Here is a 26,669-nt window from a genome sequence, read left to right as displayed (position 1 = left end):
ATACCTTTCCTATATAGACTGATTTTCGACAAGAGGAAGAAGAGTTCAGCAAGATTATGTATTCGCCTTCTGCTCACTACAATTCGGTTGTTTAAATACCGAGATATCCTAATAAAAAATGGTATGTACGGCAATAACCACATCCTCTTTTTATATACTATTAGCAGACCCGGCAGACGTTGTTCTGCTCTAAATTTGGCCTATCTGCATACATTTTAATAAGCTTTTTCCGTCTAACTCTGCCCTCCCCCCCACCCCTCTTTACTTTTTCCTGATCCTTTTATTCCCTCCTCTCTCCGTCTTTTTCGCTTCATCTATCTCCATATTCGTCGCATTCAATTTCTTTCTCAGTCTACTTCTCCTTCTCTCTTTTCTCTTCTCTCACGTTCTTCTTATTCTTCTTCCTCCCTTATTGCCTGTCCCAGAGGGTGGTATGTATTTTGTTCCAGTCCCAGTCCCAGTCCCACTCCGAGTGTCAGTCCCAATCCGTCTCTTGTCTACTTCCCGGGAAAAAAATGATCGTAAATACTAATACAGCAAATTTATATACTAAATTTCAGGCAAATCGAATGGGACGTATGTAAGTAGGTATGTGGATATTATTAATTCATGTCTCTATTTCGGCTTCGCATGCATATTTATCAGTTTTGCCAGGTTGATGCGACTAAATCACAATGAAAATTACTTTAGAGCTCTCAGCAACAGCTTTCATTTCATATCCATATTATATAAACACATTCTAGGGGTACCCGGGTCCACGTTTGAACAAAATCTACCGACTCTTCAAACACCGGCGACCAACTAACACACATTTTAGCCTTTCTTTTTATATATATAGATTTTTATTTTTCACACTTCACTATAATATTAAAACGAAATGCAGATATTCGTTGCTTTTGAAATTCGGCTTAAAATTTGCACATGGAACAACTAAAGTATCTCCTGAATTAAAAAAAAATTTCTTAGTATTTCTAAATCGCGGGCCCCTCAGAAACCCCGGGTCCGGGGTGAGAAAATCACAACTAGTTGGTGACCCCTGCGGATTATGGGGGTTTCGAATATACCCGCGGTAGGTATGAACAAATGCGAAATTTCGAGGTGTTGGTTTTGTGGTGGGAAAGAAACTCCGCCGCAAAGTACTATCGGTCATGGCTGTTAACGACCGTCTTGCCGCTATCCGCTTTAAGGCGAATTTTTCAATATCTCGTATATATGTATACAAAAAAAAGATAAGGACTCCTTCTATGAGAAATTAAAATGGCATACCATGACGATGTCTATCGTGAGGCTACAACAACAACAAGATGCCTATTTAGAAGAGAAAACCGTGAGGCAGAACGGCGTGAGTGGGAGGAGTTTCAAATGCTGGCTGACGGGAATAATGTCCGAAAAATCAAGCGGATGACAGAAGGCTTCAAGAATGGGTAGATTATAATAGCGATATGATAACTGATGTACAGTGTGTGCTTAAGTTGTGGAACACTTTTTCTCATTGCTACCTAGCGAAACACATTCCCGCACCCGACTATGATGAAGTAAGAATGGCAATATTTCTGCTAAAAATCACAGGGCACCAGGTAATGACGAGCAATCGTCAATTCTGTCGGGTATAAATTCGAGACTGTAAAAGATTTCGTCTACTTGGGAACCAACATTAACAGCAAAAACAATGGCAGCTTAGAAATCAAACGAAGAATGTCTCTTTCCAACAAGTGCCACTTTTGATTGAGTAGGGCAACTGATCATCATACCTGTTTTGATGTATGACCCGGAATCATTGACGGTGTTGAGAGAATGTGAGATGGCCCTGGGTGTGTTCTCTGGAAGATTTAGGGTGATGAGCTGTACGCGCTTCACGCAAATATGAAGATAATGCAGTGAATAAAAGCCCAAAGGCTTCGCTGGCTAGGTCATGGTAAGCGAATGGACGAAGACGCTCTGCCCAGGAAAGTACTTAAGCCGACATCTTAATTTGGGAGCAGAGGAAGGGGGAGGCCTCCACTGAGTTGGGAGAGGCAGGCAAGGTATAGGAAGGCTTGACCTAAAAGGCACTCCTCGAGGCTTTTGGGGAGTGTTATCGATGTTGGTGGTCATTACCGCATATAGATCGGTACATTGCGCCAACAAACACCAATAAGGTACAAGCGCGACCATTTCAGGAACGATTTAATATGGTCACATTGAACCTTGTAGGCTATCCCGCAGCCCCACTCCTATGAGGAACTTGGGGTCGGCGGAGCATCGCCTGCTAACGAAACAGCATTCGCCACCGGTGAGGCTGACAATTGGGTTGGTGAAGCTATACATTGCGCCAGCAACCCTTGTAAAAGGTTGCGCTACACAGTCCCTTAAATCATTTGGGTGGTCTAGTCGCCCCTTACGACAAGCATGTATGCCACGGAAATATTTTAAGCCCCCTTACCCGTTGAGGGAGGTCATCCCAAAGTCGCTTAGGCTGTTAAGTGTCAATCAATGATGATAATGATTGGTTAAAATCAATGATCAATCGTTCAAGTTATCATCACACACTGTAGCAACTGGATTATCCTTATTATAGGAAGTACGCCTGAGAAAAATGAACGCAATGGGATAAGTGCCACGCCCAGTTTTATATAAAATATTTCAAAAACAGATCGGAGACTTAAGCCGTAGGTAGTTATCCACGAACGTACGTACAAAAAACGTGTCAGCTGACACGACCTATCTTATGAGTGTGCAATGTAAACGAAAACTCACCGACGTTCAACGCACGTACGTACGTAGCCCGCCAATTGCACCATGAAAAATTGTCATTCCAAAAGTTGATGATTGCATAAGCATGAACGCAAACTGGTCAATGGCAACAGTGGTTTGCTGTAAACAATACACACACCAATATGTTATGTACATGTACGCAAACGCACACATTGATTCCTACGGGCTTGAGGGTTCCGTCAAACGTGTTTCGTACGACACACTTCGGTGCATACTTGCCGCTTAACACAAACTTAAAAAAATTTTATCTTTTGGATGCTAGTCATTTTCGTCACAATCTTTCGCATTCTGCATTTCTTACGTATTTGGCTATCCGATCACTACGTCGTATTTTTTATCTCATTCGGACGTCTACTGCAAATGCGAGGACTGCACTCACCTTTGCTAACTTATCCACCCTTTTATAACCATCTATACCAATATGACCTAAGCCTAAACTGAAATATTTTCTTATCCAAACTAAACAAAAATAATATACATGGCACGGACAACATGTCAAGTTTATCCGCATAACCCAAGCCATATTTTCAAACTTCATTTGTTTGTTCCAACCCAGAGGAAACGGTACCTAATTCGCGTATCGAGGGAATGAATACCTTCTGAATAGAGCACAACACATGAAATAGCCTGGATTCAATGTTTCTTTAGTTTGTAAAGTACGCACCACAATAACAGTAACTTGCAGTACGAACTGAAACTTCAATCAAAGTCTTACCACTAGGGTCGTTTACATACAATTTTACCGCTTATCTCAGTTTAAGCGGCGAAAGTTGGACAATAGGTATATTGCATTTTTGTCTCTCAGTTACTACTCAATAAAAATATTTAATTCCAAACATTTATTTGAACCACCATGTATAATAAAGAATTGAGTTTATCAATCACCCCCAACTGAATTTGTGATTTTTGAGATCTCAAAGTAATCAGTACGAGTGCATATTCACATTTCTACAAAATCAAGCAAACACACGCACACTTTTATATATACATACATACATATGTCATGTATCAGATCAGGAATACATAGTGCAAGACCAAAGGGATGAATACCACCCCAAAAAAGCATTTGATATATTAAAAGCAAACACACTACCTAACATATTCTCGTGTGCCACATTGATTACGGTAAAGGCGGTACGAAAAACATTGAACGCATCCAAGTAACCTCAAACAAAATAATTATAAGCGTGGGAAAGGCAATGAGCAGACGTTTCTCACGCACGATTGGCACGTGCAGCGCGCACTTTGGGATCGCTTTATAGCGAATGCATATTTGTATGTTTGTACAATTACACAAAACTACGCCTTGCCTTTCTGCTGCATAGCTTTTAGAAATAATAAAAGACGCTAAAAATGATACATGCATTTGTTTAGATGTTTGTTTGTGTTTTAAGCCTTCAAAAGGACATTGAGTTTTTTAATAAGTTCCTGTAAAACGCAATAGCTTTTGAATTTTATGTACGTATGTATGTATGTATCTATGTATGTGCAACTGTATACAACATACAAGTAAGAAAGGTACATACATATGAATACCACTATGAATTTCAGACTGATGTCAAACTAGCCCAAAAATAGTTCAACTGAAAGTAGACAAGAAATTTTGCTATCTTCGGCACCTGATATTGAACTCGTGACCTCTGCCACAAGATCAGCGTACTAACAGCGGCATTTGACCTACTTTCATGTGCTTGAACTATGATTTTTTGAAGTGGATTTTTGACCAGATTGAGACTTTATATTTTTGTCCAAGTAAATTTATAGGAATGTATCCAGGAATTTATCGTTCTTAGGCGGTATGCATTCGAGATTGCAATGTCATACATAGGAGAGAATAAAAAACACGAAATTTTGTGGAAGCAAATGGCTGACAAGTGTTTTTCTTACTTTCTTCTGATAGTCTTATTTTATGGTTGTTTTGTTGCATCTCCTCGTAAAGTCCTGTATGACCAAATTAACCCACTGGGTATTTGGTTCATACATACATATGTACATATATGTATACATATGTTGGTATGTATAGTTTGGATTATATGCCATTTTATAAATTATATTTATTGTTTCGTACACATATTTTTAAAAGGTTTCATTATAATTGAGTAATGGGTAAAATAAAATAATAAAAAATTAAATGGAATTGAAATAGTTCTCTTTATTGAGCTGCTCTATCTTATACCAACTTCACACTGAAACCGAATCACATTTTTATTTAACGAAATAATTAAGTTTTCCTTTTCACATAGGCCTACTTGCTTCATTAAGTGAATATCTGTCATCAGACCCAAAACAATATAACACTTTTACAAAAAATAGTTAAACCAGATAGTACCCGTTTTCTCTTTAACTATGAAGACAATCAAAATAAAATGCAGCAAATGCACCAAAAAAATTTAATTTTTTTCGTGTTTTTCTATTTTTCGAAAATTATTGAAAATAATTTATTTTAGGTGTTAATTTTTTACATTGACAATAAAATCCAAAACGCCAAGCAAAGCCGACTAGATTTTTATCTCCATTAGACACTCAGTAAAACAATAATGAGATAATTAGTCCAGTCAATTTAAACAATTGAAATGACAAAAATAACGAAAAGTCCAATTTTGGTGAGGACCTTTAGTTTACCATAAAAATTAAAAATTTAAAAGTCCCCATATATCCCATTAAGCGTATTAAAAGAATGCAAATCTTATTATTACGGTTGAAAATATTTTAAATAAAACTCTTTTATACTAAGATATTGAACACGATGTGGCAATATCTGGACAATTACTGGTTATGTTCAATCAAAAAATAATTGAACCCGCACAATTAATAAAAATAAATGTAAGGCGCGATAACCTCCGAAGAGATCTAAGGCAGAGCTTCTCTTCCAATTTGCGTGGTGCTTCTCTTGATTTTCCCTACAAATTGGGCGGAGGGGACCTACATGATTTTATGCCGACTCCGAACGGCATCTGCAAGGCAGATGAGTTTTCACTGAGAGCTTTTCATGGTAGAAATACACCCGGAGTGCTTGCCAAACACTGCCGAGGGGCGACCCCGCTTAGACAAATTTTGTTCTAATTGAAAAACCTTATTTCTCAAATTTTGATATTGCTTTGCCCGGGGTTTGAACCCAGGGCATCCGGTGTGGTAGGCGGAGCACGCTACCATCACACCACGGTGGCCGCCACCCGCACAATTATGGGTACAATATTTTCGCATGGTGTCCATTGCAAAAGAATTTATAAGAGCTGAATGTATGGTAGATTGGCAAGCACATTTGAGCAACATTAAAGAAATACTTCCATGCATCCGGACATTTACTTTACGCTAAGTCTAAGTTAGAGGAAATAATTAACCCACGTGTTTATCAAAGACTCACAGAAGAATTTTTTACTGTTCGCCGTTCTGATCAACTTAGCTGTGGAACTTCAGCAGATATGATAACCGAACAATCAATGATGAAATCTATGAAAAATGATGGAAGAGTACAAAAGAAAGGAATAAGTACAAAAGAAAGTGTGATAAGCCAATGGGTTTACGAATGCATGCAATGAATACAGTATGTGATGGGTTGGAAGCTCTTGCTAATGTTCGAATGGACTCGACTGGTCAACATGCGATTGATGCGAGTGATTCGCCAGTTCAGAAAGATGCTTAAGATATTAGAATACTTCTGTACTGGTTTTCAGCACATGATCTTTTTCCCAAAATTAAATCTTCTCTGTTTCTTCTGGGGCCGTCGGAGACGATAAGATTAATTGCTATGAAGCTCGTGAAATTGGGATTGTCTCCCTGTCTAAAATGAGAAGTCTAACGTTCTATAATTTAAAATTAAAACACACTGAAAAATTATTTCCGCGTTTAGCTGCAATGCAGCTCTTTGATGCAGCTGGAATGCGTACAACAGCAATGTCAGCCGTTTACAATTGCTTTCAATCAGTTAATGCTGAGTTTGGTCGTACTAACGCTGCTTCCATTATCGATGGAGGGTAAAAGAAATCTTCAACGAAAAATATGTTCATTCACGATAGTATTTGATGGCTATAGTGATATATATCAAATGCTACATCGGCAAATGCACAGAAGGAGCAATAATTCAGTTTTAATTGACTGTGCGAAAGGCTTAACTGAAGTTGAGTCTTAACCTCACACAATAATTAAGAAAGGAATTCGATTTCTTCTTGCTGTTTATGGAGCCCCAAAAAAATAATTTGATTGCATTGATAAGCACAGATGTTTAACCTTTGTCAAGAACACACGAAACAACAAGCAAGTGCCACTCTCTTGTCTTCCTCCACCATCGGTATCTGCGATACAACACTTGTATCGAGTATATTGTAACGAATTTAGTGAAACTCCGCTCTCTTGTACACCTTCTGGTAACGTTCATATCGCTAAACTGTTGAAGAATAACTCTAATATTCAATAACGCAAAATGGCCTATACTAAAGTACTTTACAAAAACACTGATACTTCACAACGTATAGCTTGCTTAAATCAAAACTGATTGCCCATATTTCGGCTGGTGCTGCTTTTATACTCTTCGGTTTCCTCGTTCGCATACTTCTAGAGTTTCTCCTTCTAGAATTTACTACTTGTTTACCAGCTATAAACTCACCAGCTACAAACTACAGATGCACGTTTATAGCTTCTCATATGCGCGTGTATATGTGAGTGATACTTTGACCGATGATTGCATACTTTTGTGAGTATTTCAGATATATGCATGTGTTTGTGCATATCTCTCCGCTTCTTGTATGTACATATGTGTATACATAATGACTGATTTGTTTATGAAGATACAGGTGACTGCTTAGTATCGGCTTAGAGATTATAGCATGCCTTAGTGTTGCTAATATTCGTCACACTGCCCTCCACCTAAGTTCGATCGTCCCGATCAGAAAAAATTTCCTGATCGAAACGCTGCTAGCATCTCCAAATGGACCACCTTTCTATTTAGTAGTTTCCCAAGGTTTGTATGCGGTAGAGGGTATCACTGATCTTCTTCGCAACTTTGTACGGGCCTTTCCAACTGCAACAAAATTTGGATGTAACACCTTTCCGCCGGTGAGGGTTGTACAGCAGTACCAAATATCCCTACCGGAAACCTTACGAATTATTTTTCTTGTCGTACCTGTGTTTCATCCTAGTACTCATTATCCTGATTCGTTCCTTCACACTCTGTTGTTTGGCCAAAGAACTAATTTGTAGAGCTTGAGCTTGACGGATTGGCTTCGCATAATCAGTATCGTTCTCACGTTTCACAAGGGTAGTGCGCCCTGGCTTGAAACTACTCTCGCATTCTTTCTGGGAAATTCGTTCCTTCGTTTTTGTGCTTCCATTTGGTTTTGTCAATGTTAGTGTTTCTCTCGCAGGTACTTTTGATTTCGCTTTATTTGGCCCATTCGATCCATCAACCTATGCCTTTAACTTTCGTGGTCTTTGTCGAGTCTTCTCCACCAGTACTCGATTACTACTGAACCCTTTCTCAAAACTGAAGTTGAGTGGTACATCCTGGTTCTTATAACGCATAACCCTTATCTGCATATCGATCCTGATGTCAAGGTCAACTAAGAATTCCACTCCCAATATGACTTCATCACCAATCTCGGCCACAACGAATTTGTGTAGAACCATGACCTTTCCAATTAAGACTTCACAGATCACTTCTCCCCGGACTTGGTTATACTCGCCAGTGACCGTACGCAACCTTGCTCCAGGTAACGGTTTTTCTCTCCTGTTGACCAAGTCAGATCGGATTATTGAATGAGATGCGCCCGTATCTACAGCCAGTACACGTTCTTCGCCATCCACATTCACTCTGACGGTAAGACTGCTTGATTTCCTTCCAATTTGCGGCACAGATATCACAGGACATTCAATAGCTGTATCTAGCTCTCGATCTCTTCATCTTACTCACTCTTGCCCTCCAGCTTTGTTATTTAGACCACCCATGCTGTTGAAACCACTATGATCAAGATCGCAATGACGTGCAATGTGACCGGGCTTCCTGCATTTGAAGCATTTGATAACTATTTCACTCCGCTTTTGTGATCCTTTCAGCGCCTCCAATATTGTGTTCACCCAGTCCGGCCTTTCTACCCCCACACGGCGTGCTTTGAACGCTGGCTTACACAGAAGCGATGCTGTTTCTTGAATCAGAGGTTTTGGGTTTGCGAATGTCGCTCGCTTCGCTTCGATATCCCGTATTCCATTAATAAAACTTTGGATTTTTACCCTTTCGATATATTCCACGGGTGCGTCCACATTCGCTAAATGTACCGGCCTTTCAACATCCGACTCAAACTCTTGCAATTTTCACCAGGCCTCTGGAAGTGGTTCAGTAACTCCATTTGGTATATCTGTCTCCTATGCTCGATTCCGTATCGCCTCTCTAGTGTGCCCATAAATGCTTGATAACTGTTACGTTCGTCCTCTGGGATGGTCTCTAAGATTTTCGCTGCAGGCCCTTTCAATGCCACGAACAGTGCAGCAACTTTATCTTCAGCATTCCAGTTGTTCACTGTTGCTGTCTTCTCAAACTGTAGCTTAAAGACCTGGAAAGGAACAGAACCGTCAAAGGATGGTATTTTTACCTTTGGATTACTCGCTGAAACTGCTGGGCGATTTAGTTGCAACTGCTCCATACGACCTTTTAAATCCTCGACTTCTGCCTGAAATTGAGCGATTTTTATATACTGTGCTTTCAGCTTTGATGTTACCCTTGCTTCTAACTGCGAAAACATTTGTGCCACCTGCAATGATAACCGCTGCTCTTGTGCTTCCCTCTTAGATGTTATCTGTGTCGACATTTCTGCAATACGCGGTTCTTGTGCTTCAATCTTCGATATTATTTGTGACGACATTTCGGATATACGTGTCTCCTGTGATTCCATCTTGGATGTTAAACGTGTCTCTTGTGATTCCAGTTGGGATGCCATATATGTCTTCTGTTCTACCAGCTGAGATGACACTGCCGATGTTCGAGCAGATATTGCAGCCAAAATCATGTTCAAGTCTTTGCTCGTAACTGTCTGCGATGTTTCAATTTTCTCTTCGATTTTTGTTGTTGTCTCGTCCCCATCAGGATGAAAGACGTACTGTTCAACATTAATTCCTTCCGACTCCATAGCGTCTGGTAGCCGTGCTTGAAGTTCGATGCTATTGCCGGTTGTATGCAATCCACGGGCTTCCAACTCCTTTTTCTGTTGCTGGATCCTTAATTCACTTAACTTCGCCATGTCCTTGATGTCTTCTGGAATTTACTCAACAACTCCTCTTCTGACATCAATTGTAACGAATTTAGTAAAACTCCGCTTATTTTACACCTTCTGCTAACGTTCGTATCGCAAAACTGTTGAATAAATAACTCTAATATTCAATAATGCAAAATGGCCTTTATTAAAGTACTTCATAAAAACACTGATACTTCACAACCAATAGCTTGCTTAAATCAAAACTGATTGGCCATGCCTCAGTTGGTGCTGCTTTTATACTCTTCGGTTTCCTCGTTCGCATACTTCTAGGCGTTTCTCCTTCTAGAATTTACTACTTGTTTACCAGCTATAAACTCACCAGCTATAAACTACAGATGCACGTTTATAGCTTCTCATATGCGCGTGTATATGTGAGTGATACTTCGACCGATGATTGCCTACTTTTGTGATTATCTCAGATATATGCATGTGTTTGTGCATATCTCTCCGCTTCTTGTATGTACATATGTGTAGGGATAATGATTGATTTTTTTATGTGGATACAAGTGACTGCTTAGTATCGGCTTAGCGATGATAGTATCCCTTAGTGTTGCTAATATTTGTCACAATATTATCAAGTTCGGACATGGCAAGGAAATCAACTGAACCCTGAAGACTAGGATTGGAAATTAATAAATAATACTTTATTTCCCCCTGCTCTAGAAAAACTTTTAAACACTATTTATTGCAGTTGAAAGAAAGGCTGTAGTGCTAAATGCGGCTGTAGAAAAGTGTGGCAACAGTGTTCACCTGCGTGTACCAATTGGCAAGGTCAGCAGTCTTGGTTAAATGTCGAGTGGAGTACAACAGAGGTTGATTCATGTGATTTTGATAGAGATACAACTGATACATCTTTATTTCGACTTTTTATGAACAGGCAACAAGAGGAGGAATAAAATAAATAAAAAAAAATTTTAGTTAAACGGTTTTTTTGAAAACAACATTTACATTAACTAATAATAATACTAAAAGCTAGAAAATAATTAGGTAGGTCTTAGGTACTAGTCATCACACACCTCATCAATCTAGGGCGTCGATCAGGCAATTAAATAAAAGCGTTGGTTGCGTTCTATTGATAGTCATAAGTAAGACCAACTGAAACTTAATCAGGTTATGCTACGCCTCACATTTTTAGAAATTTCACGCGCCCAACGCTTTAGTTTAATTGTGTGATCACTATTTAATTGCCTATTATTTCTCATTCTACTTAGTTCATTTAGTGACTCATTATTACAAGGACTCTTTCCTGACAATTTGATACAATCTAAGCCCTCAATACATAATCCTTCAAAGACTTTACTCGACTCGGCGCCACGTATGCTTTCCCCTCCTGTTGTTGTTGTTGTATCAATAAGGACACTCCCCGAAGGCCTTGGGGAGTGTTATCGATGTTGGTGGTGCTTTGCCGAATGCAGATCCGGTACGTTCCGGTGCCAAGCCTGACCATCTCGGTAACGATTTCTACGCCAACCCACCCTCCCACCGCTAGATCCATGAGGAGTACGGGGTCGCTAGTGCCTCGGCTGTTAATTAAACAGCATTCGCCACGGATAGGTGAGGTTGACAATTGGGTAGAAGAAGCTATATATTGCGCTGGCAACCCCTTGAAAGGGTTGCGCTACACAACCCCTTGAATCGTTTTGGTATTTTAGAAGCCTCTTACGACTGGCATACCTACGGCGGGTATATTCTAACCCCCTAACCCGCTGGGGTGCTTGTTCCTCCTCGAATTCCAAAGTATTTTGATGTGACTTCTACCGGACTATATGTAATATTTGTTCCAAATATGAACCAAATCGGACCACAAATAGGAGTATCTTGATCCTTGCGCCACCTGGCGGCGATTTTTTTCTTATTATTGCATTGTCATCGGGTTCTGAACTATAGTCCAAGTTTCAAGCTTGTAGCTTATGGGGAAGTTACTTAAATTTCAATTACAAAATTCGTAAACGACGCTCGCTACACAGAGTCAAGATAAATAAAACCGTTTAAAAGCGAGAGTTCATGACAATTTATTAAATATCAAGGACAATTTTCAGTAAATATTTTTTTATATTTCGAGTTTGGGCCACGGGGATACTAATGAATACGCAGAGTAAGGCTGAAAAGACCGTTTTTATTTGACACATGACCGAAATAGTTCCGTCGAATAAAGTGGCAGTTGGAGTGAAAATTACCCTAAGTAAATCATAATGTTACTCGAAATTATTTCAGTAATTAAAACCAAATTATTGGTAAAGACCAAACATCATCTTCCGACGCAGAGTGTAACTTTTTTCACTTTTAGGATGCCAAAAGTCCAAAACACAATGTTCTCCAATGTCAAAAATGTTTTGACATGCAACAGATAATAACCAACTGTTAAGAAAATGTATACACAGCAAAGTAAAAAACCCGCGATCACCATGATAAGCATTATGAAACTTGGATAATTGAAACAAGTGTAAAAATCATTTCACAGTCCAAAATGTTTGACCAACTTTGTGGCCACTAGGTAGATTTTTCGATAACTATTTTGAATTCCAACTATTTTATTTAACATACTTGGGTAGTTTATAACAGCATTGTTAAGTTTCAGCCACGTAGGCATATTCTTAAATTAAATTTTTTTTTGTTTTAGACAGCCCCTACAATTTTGGTAAGCTTAGAAAATTTTTCGTTTTCAATAGAACAAAACTTGCATGATTCGCCCAATTCCAGTGAACGAATACATACACATTAAAGGGAATTTCATATAGTGTCAGATAAAAAAACAAACCATTGCGAAATTTTGCGTTTTTCTTTCAACTTAAGGTCTCTATGCCCTCGCTCACGTATGAAGCGAAGTGACCTAACAATGGAATGTCCTCAATTCAAGTCTACAATACTAGATCCCAAAAAAGGCAGTTATACCTTAAATGGTAAAAACCCAGAAAAAGGAAACTTGTGCCCTGAATAGCCTTCATTGTTTGTCATATGAGTTTTCCCATAGTTAACGGGTTGTGCATTTATATCAACTTAAGTTATGTATGCACGCGTACCTGAGGGTCATCTATTATGGGTGATACTTCTAAGAAATGGAGTGCTTCGGGAATATACATATGTATGTATACATCACATAAACGTCTACTTAACGCTCTGTCGGCATATACATCATCGCCAAAGTGCTACGTATGTAGGGCTTCTGCAAAAGATATGAACAATATGCGAGCCCTGTCAGAGCGAAATGTAGACAAAAGCATGCTTGCTTTCGGAATTTCCCTTTACATTCTTGGATACGATGCATGGAATGTATGCTACACATCGCTTATCGAATGGAAATGAAGACCTGGTGTGCGCGGGCGAAGAAAATAGGAAAAGATGAAAAAGAAGAAAGAACATATCCAAAATAGATTTAGGAAAGGAGTTGGTCTTTTGATTGATATGCCACAGCAAAACACCGGCAATACAAATGATGACAACACTGCGAGAAAATTCTTTGGAGATCCTGAAATAACATCAGACATAACCGGCATAAACATCAATCTTTTGAAAAGGTTTCATACAATATTTTCATGCATAGGATGTGGGTTTCAAATAAATTCTGAAGGTTTTGACCACTATGTGACGGAGACAAGGGTACTATATTTATCGGAATATGCTTGGTACAATATGCCAGTGAGCGTACATAAAATTCTGTTTCATGGAAAGAGTATAATCGCGTTTGCTATTCTTCCTATTGGTAAACTTTTCACCACAAAAAAATCAAGAATTTGTACTAACTTGGATTTGCTGCACAGATTGCTGACATCGTCAGACCCGTTCATAAACAGTTTGTAGAAAACGCCTAGGTCAAAGCGGTGAGCATTAACGAGTGCAGTTATTGGTTTATTATCTGAACCAGAGCATGCCCTGCAAAAATCGTTGGATCATGTGGTCCACTGGAGTACTTACCATTATACTCGACTGTAATGCAGCAATGGACAAACTCATGTTTCTACACGAACATATTGTAAGCCGATCATTGCTCGTTTTTAACGATTGTGATCACTACACGATGTTTATTGAACCGTGGGTACTCCATGGATTACTCTGGACCATATTTTTTGTATGAATTGTGGTTAATTTTGGAGCACTCGCTTGGTCCATAGCGAGTACTCCATACATGCATGCATAGAGTACTCGCGATATTTGCAGGGTGTTGACGATATTGACTCCGACTAACTTTATACCAGTTAAAATATCACTTTCTTATACCTTTATATTAAGTCGCTTTCATGTTTGTCCCCTCATTTTATACTCAGTTGAGCAGAGCTCACAGAGTATATTAACTTAGATTGGATAATGGTTGGTTGTACAGGTATAAAGGAATCGAGATAGATATAGACTTTCATATATCAAAATCATCAGTATCGAAAAAAAATTTGATTGAGCCATGTCCGTCCGTCTGTCCGTTAACACGTAAACTTGAGTAAATTTTGAGGTATCTTGGTGAAACTTGGTACGTAGGTTCCTGGGCACTCATCTCAGATCGCTATTTAAAATGAACGATATCGGACTATAACCACACCCACTTTTTCGATGTCGAAAATTTCGAAAAGCCGATAAAGTGCGATAATTCATTACCAAAGACGGATAAAGCGAAGAAACTTGGTAGGTGAGTTGATCTTATGACACAGAATAGAAAATTAGTAAAACTTTGGACAATGGGCGTGGCACCGTCCACTTTTAAAAGAAGGTATTTTAAAAGTTTTGCAAGCTGGAATTTGGCAGTCGTTGAAGATATCATGTTGAAATTTGGCAGGCACGTTGCTCCTATTACTATATGTAATTTAAATTAGGAAAATCGGAGAACGACCACGCCCACTTTTAAAAAAATTTTTTTAAGTTTAATTTTAACAAAAAATTTAATATCTTTACAGTATATAAGTAAATTATGTCAACATTCAACTCCAGTAATGATATGGTGCAAAAAATACAAAAATAAAAGAAATTTTCAAAATAGGCGTGGCTTCGCCCATTTTTTATTTAATTTGTCTAGGATAATTTTAATGCCGTAAGTCGAACAAAAATTTACCAATCCTTGTAAAATTTGGCAGGGGCTTAGATTCTAGGAAGATAACTGTTTTCTGTGAAAAAGGGTGAAATCGGTTGAAGCCACGTTCAGTTTTTATACACAGTCGACCATCTGTCCTTCCGCTCGGCCGTTAACACGATAACTTGAGCAAAACTCGATATATCTTTACTAAACTTAGTTCACGTAATTATCTGAACTCACTTTGGCCGAAATCCGACAATGACCACGCCCACTTTTTCGTTATCGAAAATTACGAAAAATGAAAAAAATGCCATAATTCTATACCAAATACGAAAAACGGGATGAAACATGGTAATTGGATTGGTTTATTGACGCAAAATATAACTTTAGAAAAAAACTTTGTAAAATGGGTGTGACACCTACCATATTAAGTAAAATAAAATGAAAAAGTTCTGCAGGGCGAAATCAAAAGCCCTTGGAATCTTGGCAGGAATACTGTTCGTGGTTTACATATATAAATAAATTAGCGGTACCCGACAGATGATGTTCTGGCTCACCCTGGTCCACATTTTCGTCGATATCTCGAAAACGCCTTCACATATACAACTACCACCACTCCCTTTTAAAACCCTCATTAATACCTTTAATTTGATACCCATATCGTACAAACACATTCTAGAGTCAGCCATGGTCCACCTCTATGGCGATATCCCTAAATGGCGTCCACCTATAGAACTATGGCCCACTCCCTCTTAAAATACTTTTTAATACCTTCCATTTGAACACATGTCATACAAACACATTCCGGGGTACCCTAGGTTTTCCTACATGGTGATTTTCCCTTATTTTGTCTCCATAGCCCTCAGCTGAGTATGTAATGTTCGGTTACACCTTAGCCTTCCTTACTTTTTATTTATAAGTATGTACATATTTCGATTCAGTTTTTACAAATATATGTACCTATATATGTCGTGTTTGTCTTTAAGAATAAAATTTTTTAAATATTCATCAAAAGCCTCTAAGCTAAAGTTAAGAAATATAAAAAATTTTTATTTATATTGGCACTGGAAAATGTTTTTAAAGTAGAAAATATGATTATGTGAAATTTCACCTTATATGAGGGCAAGGAGAAAAAGTGGGTGGATCACGCCCATTTTTATTCTCAAATCTGATTTAGGTATCTGCAACCACACTGCAAAATTTCAAATGAATTGCTCCATTGGTTTGGTTGTTTTTAATTTTGGCATCCTAAAAGTGAAAAAAGTTACACTGTGCGACGCTAGCTAAATGTGAAGATAGGTGAGTTCTGGACCTGCAAATTTAACGCCATAGAGGACGGATAAGCATTGTCTATTTAGGCTTGTTATCATCACTGGTACGAATTATTTCCATTTTGGAAGCCAATAAAATATCAGCAGCTTTAAACAAATATTAGCAGCTGCTTGTTGTTTAAAAATTTATTTATGTATATTAATACACGTATTCCTGAATTTTATATAAAGCTACATATTTATGTATGCATATGTGTATATTCGTAGAAGGGAGCATTCCAAGAAATCTTATATAAATTAGAAAGCAGGATAAGATGAAATATTACTATCATTATAATTATTGCTTAATTTCAAGACACGACTTAATTTTTTTAATTTAAATATATATGTATGAATGTATGTAAATACATATGTATGTGTATTTATGAAAGCATTTAGTAGGTACAAAGTTTTGATTCGAATGCAGTATAAGCTGTACAAATTTGTTCATACATACATAACATGGACGTTCATATGTACCTAAATAGTTAGTTAGTTACGATTACGACTTATATATTAAAAATTTATAAATACAACACTATTAAATACTTTTACAAATCACAACATTGTGCTTCCAGACTTTTACTACGACGACTCTTATACTTTAGATCGGCATAATAGGTTGCTAGCATAATGACGTCTTTCATTTAGCGAAGTACCCAACAAATCCTCGTCGAGCCACGTTTCCAACGTTGTCGAACTGGAACGAAAACTGGACTTTTGCGATTCAGTATCTAATTTAAAATGGGCAGAACGGTTTCCGCACGTATTAATGCAATTCATATCTGCCGATTCATTCCAACTATCATCCAAATAGAAATCGTCATCCAGCGAGTTACCATTTATGTCCCACTTGACAACGGGCATCAATTTATCAAAACGGTCACGTTTTTCTGCAATAACAACGCTCTCAAATTTTCCAGGATTTTTGATTTCCAAATTCATTACGTTCATAGGCACATATACGGGTATATTCTGTGTTATAGACTGGACGGCTGGTGGTTGGTGGTAAATGTTATTGTTATTGTAACTCATATTTTCTGCTGCGCTAGTACTGTGAGTTCGTTTTGATGGTTCTGCCAGCAGATCAGTGCGTAGAGCGCTCTCATTGTGCGCACTGTCGCTAATATCATCTAAGCTCATTGTGGACGGTGTGCGACGGAAATAACGCACGTGCTTATTGTATTTGACTTTTTCAAATACAATATCATCTACTGCGAACTCAGGCTCATACGCTACTATCTCAGAGATTGTGTCACTGCGTAGTTGCTGCAAACGTTGAAAATCATATCCGTCGGATGTTGTAAATAGTCGTGTTGTTAAATTCTGAAACACCGCATTACTTTCCAGCTCACTCAAAAAACTAAAATTTTCTACCTCATGTGCTGATGAAGTTTCAATATCTTGGACAGTTTTATTTTCTTTAAAGTTTTGTGATTGATTATTTGCTTCATTGTCTGGTGTATACGTCGAAATTGAGTCTGGTAATTTTTCACAACACAATGTCACAACATGAATATCATTGGATAGTTCGTCTTCCTCTTCAAGTTTCTTCGAAGGCATCGGTTTGGGTGGTTTAATTTTTCGCAAAATCTAAAAGAATGTGAAAAGTTTATTAAAGAAGTGAGTGTGAGTTTTTTACCATCAATTTGTGCTTTGAGTTAAAGTGGTTATTATAAATTGCATATGTATTTAATACGGGAGTCCCATATCTGTATGTACAAACATACAGTGGTGACCAATTCATATGCAACTAACATTCTATTTACAAAAATGTGTACATATTTTATGATTAAAATTTACAGAATGTTGATTTAATGGGAAATTATATTAGTTTCGAATTTAAATTTTTATTTTACGTTTTCAACCGAAAAGTATTTGTTCCCTTAAATGAGATAGACTCCAATTTTTATATCAACCCTAAAGGAGCATGGACAAAACAAATGCAGATTTTCAAAATAGTTTAAGTAACACTACCGTAACGGTATTTTATTCGTTGCCTTTGCTTTAACTGTCACTTAAAATAGCTTGTATACTGCGTATAATATAATATCAATTGTTCCTGCAATAAATGTGTTTATTTAAATAAAGTTTCGCGGTTTTGGTAATGGCAAGAGACAAATTTGGAATAGAACTTCGGAAGAGAATTATTGCAGATTTTCAGACAGGAATGGCACAGAAATTTGCTGCAAAATATAGCATACACAAAAGTACCATTTCGCGAATCATAAAAAGGTTTGTTACAAGAAAAGAAGTTGCTGTTATTCACCGAGGGGGGCGCATACGCAAAACCAGCCAAAGGACAGACAATTTGATAGTACAACTGGCAAAAAAGAATCCTGAAATTGTCCCAAGACAAATAATAAAAGGCTTAGATTTGCAAATATCCACGAGAAGTGTGCGTAGACGCCCTTTGAATGCTCCACTGCGAGGTTGCCGTCCTGCACACAAACCTATGAATTCAATGAAGAGCAAAGCAAAGCGTTTGAAATTTGCCAAGGAGCATCTAAATTGGCCGATCAGCAAATGGAAAACAGTCCTCTTCAGCGATGAATCAAAAGTTAACTTGATTGGCAGTGATGGAATGTCTTATGATGAATGTCTTATATGGCAATATAATGGTGTGGGGCTGCTTTTCTGCAAACGGAGGTGGACCATTACGTACAATTAATGGAGTTATGGACCGCTACGGCTACAAAAATATTTTGAAAGAAGTAATGCTGCCATATGCTGAGTGGGAAATGCCGGTGTGTTGGATCTTCCAACAGGATAATGATCTGAAGTACACGGCAAAATATGTTAAGTCTTGGTTTACAGCAAATAAAGTTAATGTTATGGAATGGCCACCACAATCCCCGGATCTCAACCCGATTGAGAACTTGTGGGAACTGGTTAACAAGCGGATAGATAGGACTAGCATTAGAAATGGCGATGAATTTTTTAACCCAATGAAAACCATCTATAATTTAATTGCGTCAATGCCGAAACTATGCGCCGAGGTCATAAAATCCAATGAGTAGTTTGCAACAAAATACTAGTTTTTTTACTATTTTTCACAATAACTTTAAAAAAGTTGCATTTGTTTTGTCCACGTACTTTTTAAGTTGTTATAGAGGTAAACTTTTTCTGTTATATCAGAATTGATTTTGTTTAATTGAAAAATATAAATTAAAAGTGTACATACCAAACTAAAATAACTAGCTTTCAATCAATATTCTCTAAAGTTTGATGATAAAGTACATAACATTTTTGGTAAATACCTTGTTTGTTGCATATGATATGGCCTCCACGGTACAGTGTTGTGCAAAACAAAAGCAAAAAACTCAGTGCAAAAATATATGCTATTTAAATTCGTAGAAATTATTTTTAAAATTATTATAACGGTTGGAATTTGACATGGCCGTTGTTCTTGCTATTTTATATTGACTGTGAGATAATAAATGCAAAATACAACAAATAAAAAAATTCGCAATAAAATAATATTGCGACTATAAACTGAGATATAACCTATCCTATATTTCAAGTTACATCAAACTACATACGGGGTGTAAAACAAATTCAAAATCGGTTCAGCAGTTTAGGAGTCCATCGGTAACAAACATAGTGACATGTGATTTTTATATATATGTAGATATGCTAAATTTCAACAAGACATAATTAACGGCTTAGCCAATTTTCTTCTTCTAAATGTAGAGGTGCCACGCCCATTTTCTAAAATTTTACAAAATTTCTATTTCTCGCAATAAGGTCAATCCACATATCAAGTTTCATAACCTTATCGGTCCTTCGTAATGAATTATAGAATTTTCTAAATTTTGTGAAATTTCCAATATCAAGAAGTGGGCTGATTTGGCTGAGGTTACTGTTAGAATTCGCCCATTTTCCATAGGGTGCTATTCTGGGTCCAGATACGTCAGTATACCTAAATCTTTTTCTTTGCTGATAATTTTGATACCAGGAAGTCAATATCTATCATGATTATTTTAAGCCAGCACGTACTACCGTTATCCATTTCAAGTTATAATACCCTTGTGTTGTTGTTGTAGCGATAAGGAGTGTTATCGATGTTAATGGTCCTTTGACGGAGGCAGATCTGGTACGTTCCGGTAACAAGCACCATGAAACCTTCTAGGCCATACCGCCCTCCCATGCCTAGATCCATGAGGAATTTGTGGTCGTCAGAGCCTCGGCTGTTAAAGAAACAATATTCGCCACGGGTAAATGAAATAGACAATTGGGTTGGAGAAGCTATATATTGCGCTGGCAACCCATTGAAAGAGTTGCACTACACAAACCCTTAAATCAATTTGGTATTTTAGTCGTTTCTTACGACAGGCATACCTGCCGCGGGTATATTCTAAGCCCCCTAACCCGCTGGCTGTAATACCCTTGTGTACAAGCACGCTGGGGTCATCTAAAGCATTGCTTATACGTTTCCATAGTTTTCAAATATTAGAACTTTTTAAAACAATTTTATTTTTCATAAATAAGAGGGTAAGGCCCACTTGCAGAACGGCAATTTGTCTTTTTAACTCAGAGTTAACTTGACGTTAATGGTTAAACTCATGTATTTTTGACAAATTTTTATACTCAGCGTGCTTTGCATATTAATTTTGATTGGATAACGGTTGGTTGTACAGGTATAAGGGAATCGATATAGATATAGACTTCCATATATCAAAATCATCAGTATCGAAAAAAAAATTTGATTGAGCCATGTCCATCCGTCCGTCCGTTAACACGATAACTTGAGTAAATATTGAGATATCTTCACCAAATTTGGTACACGAGCTTATCTGGCGCCAGAATAGATTGGTATTGAAAATGAGCGAAATCGGATGATAACCACTCCCACTTTTTATATATATAACATTTTGGAAAACACAAAAAACTTGATTATTTAGTAAATAATACACCTAGAATGTTGAAATTTGTCGTGTCGACTGATATTGAGACTCTTGATAAAAATTTTAAAAATTGTTTAAAATGGGGTGGCACCGCCCAATTGTGATAAAATCAATTTTACAAATATTATTAATCGTAAATCAAAGATAGTTAAACCTATCGTAACAAAATTGGGCAGAGAGATTGCCTTTACTATAAGGAATGCTTTGAAGAAAAATTAACGCAATCGGTTAAGGACCACGCCCACTTTTATATAAAAGATTTTTAAAAGGGTCGTGGACGAATAAAATTATCTATATCTTTAGAGCTTTATATCAATGGTATTTCATTGCCCAAGTGGGTTTATAACAATAAATAGAAAAAACTTCAAATTTAAAAAATGGGCGTAGCACCGCCCCTTTTATGACTAAGCAATTTTCTATGTTTCGGGAGCCATAACTCTAAGAAAAATTAATGGATCGTAATAAAATTGGGTACACAAATTTTCTCTACAGCAGGAAATATTTTTAGAAAAAGTGGAAGAGATCGGTTAAAGACCACGCCCACTTTTATATAAAAGATTTTTAAAAGAGTCGTAGACGAAAATAATAAGCTATATTTTAGCGAAAAAGAGCTTTGTATCAATAGAAATTTACTTTCTAAATTGAATTATAACATTAAATTGGAAAACACTAAAACTTTTGAAAATGGGTGTGGCACCGCCCCTTTTATGACTACGCAATTTTCTATGTTACGTGAGCCATAACTCGAAGAAAAATTAACATATCGTAATGAAATTGTGTACACATATTTTCCTTATAGCAGAAAATATTTCTAGTAAAAATGGACGGGATTGGTTAAAGACCACTGCTACTTATATATAAAACAAGTTTAAAAGGGTCGTAGACTAGAATAATATGCTATAACTTAGCAAAAAATAGTTTTGAATCAATGATATTTCACTTATCAAGTTTTATTGTAAGAGGAAATGGGGGGACATTTTTTGTTTAAACGGGCGGTGTCATGTGTTATAGAAAAGTAATATATCTGAAATGAAATGTACAATGGAAGCTCACACTGAGTATATAATGTTCGGTTACACCCGAACTTATACACCTTTACTTGTTTATATTAACTCTGAGCTAAAAAAATAACTTGAAATGGGCCTTAGTCTATTTTCAGAAATAAACATTAAGAGTTTTTTTAGCTATAAAAAATGGTTACCAGGGAAACTAGTATTAATGCTTATTTAACAGAGCTGCTCAACCCCTATACACTTATAGCACTTTTGTTTTTCTTCTGCCCTGAAGAATAGGCACAGATACATATTCACACTTTGAATATAAAAATAATTCATAGCACTCCCATAAGCCCTCACATATAAAATCGATTCATATAAATTTCACATGAAAGTGCAAAGAAAAAGCACTTCCATATGAAACCAAGGCACTTCGGTATGATACTCAAATTTGCACTAACAAATTAACAACAAACAACTTTCAAAAATTTATTCATTAAGGGGACCATCAAAATTCTTTAAGTATTTAAAATAATTTTTATTTTTTTTTTTTTTTTTTCAATTTAAAAAAGTTTCAGGGTACATATAATTTTGTGCATGTATAGTGATTTGCTTGCTGATTTTGATTTTTATTTTTGTTTTTTTTATAGTGATTTTCACTTCAATATAAAAATTTTTGAACAGCCCTGCTTACTTAATTTTTCAATTCTTCCTATACCATTTTTTTTGTTGTAACTTTTTTCTTAGAGTCATCTAATTTTTATTTATTCTTCCTTCGTACGTTGAGGTGCGATATATTCTGTTTTGTTTTAGAGAATTCTTGTAATAACTCTTACTAAAGTTGACTTTTGACTAAAATACGATTGGTCGATTAGAACATCTCACTTGGCTTTGCTTATTTTTTACGTGACTTGCACAAGTACGCCATGTACAATAAATTGTTAACGCTATAAATTTATTAAAAAAAAAAAATGGTTGATATTTTTTTTTTTTTGTCAATTATAAATTGCTATCAGTTATTTGTTTGGTATTTTATTTATGCTATGGTTTGTCTTTAGTAAAGAGCAAAAACTGTAGAAATGTATGTCATTCATTCCATACCAATCACAAATTTTATCTTAGTCAAGACTCAAGTGATAAATTTTCAAAACTTCTTACATTACAAGTTAAATGAATTTGCTTAAAATTTGAGAAATAACGAGTTAGAATGCTCCACCATAATTTTAGAGTAAGTGCCCCAACAGCATTCCCAGACTTTTTTCGAGATAATTCACATATTATTCCTGACGGCTAACACCTACTTCGATTTTTATGAGCTACGGATATCTATGTATGAAGTTTCTTTAAAAAAGGCTTACCATGTATTTTTTTAGAAAAAAACGACAATTGTTGCATTTGTATGAAACAGGACCTACATTCTTGTAATGTGAGTCTTGAATTGTACACTTTTCTATCATGAAATATTAAAAAAAAGAAGTGTTCATAATATCCATGAAGCTTTTGACGCCAAGTGTTCCCACTCGAAAACCTTGATTCCTCCAAAATTAACCAACGTTCGTGAATATGTTGCCATTGTAGGGTATGCAAAACGATTGACCGAAAACTGATTGGATTGCGAGGAATGCATTTTTTCAATATATATTTAGACCAGAAATGTTCATAAAAAGGACGCTTATGACTGTATATTACATGACTTGCCCTCTAAGAAGATTCAGAGGAAAAGCAAAGCCGCCATGGAGCAAAGGGCGGTGTCTTCTTAGAAGAGAAAAGGGGGGCAAGGGGAAACATAGTTCAGGGATTAATAAAGAAGAAGAACGGAGAATGGTCACGTAATAGTGAAGAGTACCTTGAGGTGCTTTTCGATACACATTTCTCATCGGGAAATGATTCAAATGAGCCAGCAGACTGCACTTATACTTCGATCACGGAGCGGGTAGTACCGGGCTTGGTTACCGATACCAAGATCAAATGGGAGATGTATATGTTCTCTTCTCGCCGTCCCCCGATGATATATTCCCAGCCATGCTACAAATTTCAAATAGAGCAGTCGTGGAATGGATTAATATTCGATGGGTGCATAAGAGTGTATCATGTTCCGCATTCTTGGATAAGTGCTCGTGTAGCTTTCCTACCAAAGCGGGGAAAATCGGTCATATGTACATCATTTCTGCTTAAAACCTTTGAGAGGCTGATTGATGTGTACATAAAGTCCAAGGTGGATGAAAAACTGCTCTCCACAACAGAACATGCGTACACGAAAAGCAAGTCGGTAGACACTGCACTGCATGGGGTGGTAATAAACATAGAAAAAGCCCTGGAATGTAAGGAGTATGCTCTAGGAATCTGCTTAGACATTGCCGGGGCTTTCAATAATGTTTCCAAACGGGCGATCATTACATTGCAGTATATCCAGACATAACCAGATGGAATGGGGATTGTATAAGGCCAGGAAATCAGTGGACAGGTGCACGCAGCAGGGTGGGGTGTTATCACCTCTGCTGTGAACGCTGGTCATCAACCAACTGCTCAGGCGTTTCGATGAGGGACCCGTAAAACTTACGGCTTACGCATATGACGTTGCAATTCTGCTTTCCATCGATTAGTTCGTTGATTCAAGCCTGGGCATCTAATGTCGAGTTGACAGTCAACACAGAGAAGACGGATATGGTCTTGCTTACTTAGGGGTACAAGGTCCAAACTGGACCAGGCCTAAGTTAACAGGGTGATCCTGCAGGAGAAACCATGTACAAAATATCTAGGAATCATCCTAGACAGTAAGCTGTCATGGAAGCACAACGTGGAGGAGAGAATGAAGAAGGTCTCGAAGGCGTTTTATGCATGTAATATAATGCTGCGGTGTACGTGGAGTCTAACGCCCTCTCTCTCTCATTGGGTACCTACGGCGAGTGTAAATCCTATCCTATATAATGGAGTCTTTGTTTGGTCGACAGCCCAATCAATGCTTCTGCACATTCCTCCTCTAGAAAAGAACATAGCGTTAACAACTGCAACAGGACTCAGTGCCCCGGGACAGCTTCAGCGCAGATCATACAGCCATAATAGTAGAACGTCATCAATTGCAGCACGAATAGACTAACTGATGCCCTATCTGGCTTCGAGGGGGCTCTTAAAGCCGCCACAATAGAATCGGATGGTTGGCGCAAGGGTGCCCAAATGGCGGAAGAGGCGATACATGCGTACACCGATGGTTCCAAAGTAGTGAAAGGAGTAGGGTCTGGTGTATACTGTGCTGATCCGGAAATAAACAGATCTTACAAGAAGTAGCACTTTAGCACAGCATCTCTAAGAGAGATTAAAAGTGTTAGCCCCAGGGCATATGGAAATAGAAGGAAATGAAAAAGCGGATGAACTAGCTAAAATGTGTGCATCCCTTAAAGCATGCTCCATAGACGTCCCATTTAAATTGAGCGAGATTAAGATGATCCGCCTAGCGGGAAATGTGGGTCCAAGCGCGGGGCTGTAAAGTATCGAAAATTATGCGTAGGTCTTACAACCTTCGACTTACAAAGTTGCTCCTATCATTGAAAAGAGATGACTGGTATTCTGAATGGACATTGCCTTCTGTCGTCACATGCATTTAAATTAGGTTTCGTTAGTTAAATCAGATGTAGAAAGTGCGGTTTGGAGGAGAAAACGATCACGCCAGTTTAACCCTTCCTTGAGCAGCAAATTTCAACGTACGAAAAAAAATGTTTTGATGATTTTAAAAGCATTATTTCTGTACTTTTAGAAAAAAAATTTATCAACTTTTGAATATTTTTATTTTTTATTTTTGAAATTTTGCAAGTTTTGCAGGAGTCTGCTGTGAATTGGAATCTAAGTGTACTTTGCCCAGTCCACAAGAAGGGGGATACTGCAAACTGCACCAGCTATCGCGGAATCAGCCTTCCTAATATTGCATATAAGGTTCCGTCAAGTGTATTTTGCGAAAGATTGAAGCCCACCGTGAATCGGCTGATTGGACCTTATCAGTGCGGCTTCAGACCTGGTAAATCTACCATCGACCAGATTTTCACAATGCGCCAAATCTGGGAAATAACCCGCGAAAAAAGAATCGACACACATCACCTCTTCGTCGATTTTAAAGCCGCATTCGACAGCACGAAAAGGAGCTACCTATATGCCGCTATGTCTGAATTTGGTTTCCTCGTAAAACTTATACGGCTGTGCAAAATGACGTTGAGCAACACCATCAGCTCAGTTAGAATTGGGAAGGATCTCTCCGAGCCGTTCAAAACTAAACAAGTTTTCAGACAGGGTGACCCCCTATCGTGCGATTTCTTTAATTTGATGCTGGAGAAAATTATACTAGCTGCAGAACTTAACCGCTCTGGAACAATATCCTATAAAAGCGTGCAATTACTGGCATATGCTGATGATATTGATATCATCGGCCTAAACACCTACGCCGTTAGTTCTGCTTATTCCAAACTGGAAAAAGAAGC

General features: G+C 37.5%; 1 protein-coding gene across 5 annotated transcripts in view; it reads right to left on the bottom strand.

Annotated features, from left to right (window-relative positions):
- Positions 1-16,547: 16,547 nt before the first annotated feature.
- The window catches only part of LOC137244591 (uncharacterized), a 154,337-nt gene continuing 144,215 nt past the window's right edge, over positions 16,548-26,669 (bottom strand). For all 5 annotated transcript variants that reach the window (XM_067773810.1, XM_067773808.1, XM_067773806.1 and 2 more), the window contains exon 2: positions 16,548-17,894. In XM_067773810.1, coding sequence (XP_067629911.1) covers positions 16,899-17,864 — 966 coding nt within the window. In that variant the 5' untranslated portion in view covers positions 17,865-17,894 and the 3' untranslated portion in view covers positions 16,548-16,898. The remainder of the gene's footprint in view (positions 17,895-26,669) is intronic.

The sequence above is a fragment of the Eurosta solidaginis genome, chromosome 3 (assembly GCF_040869045.1).
Source record: "Eurosta solidaginis isolate ZX-2024a chromosome 3, ASM4086904v1, whole genome shotgun sequence".
Lineage (NCBI taxonomy): Eukaryota > Metazoa > Arthropoda > Insecta > Diptera > Tephritidae > Eurosta > Eurosta solidaginis.
This window is presented reverse-complemented; position numbering and strand designations above follow the sequence as displayed.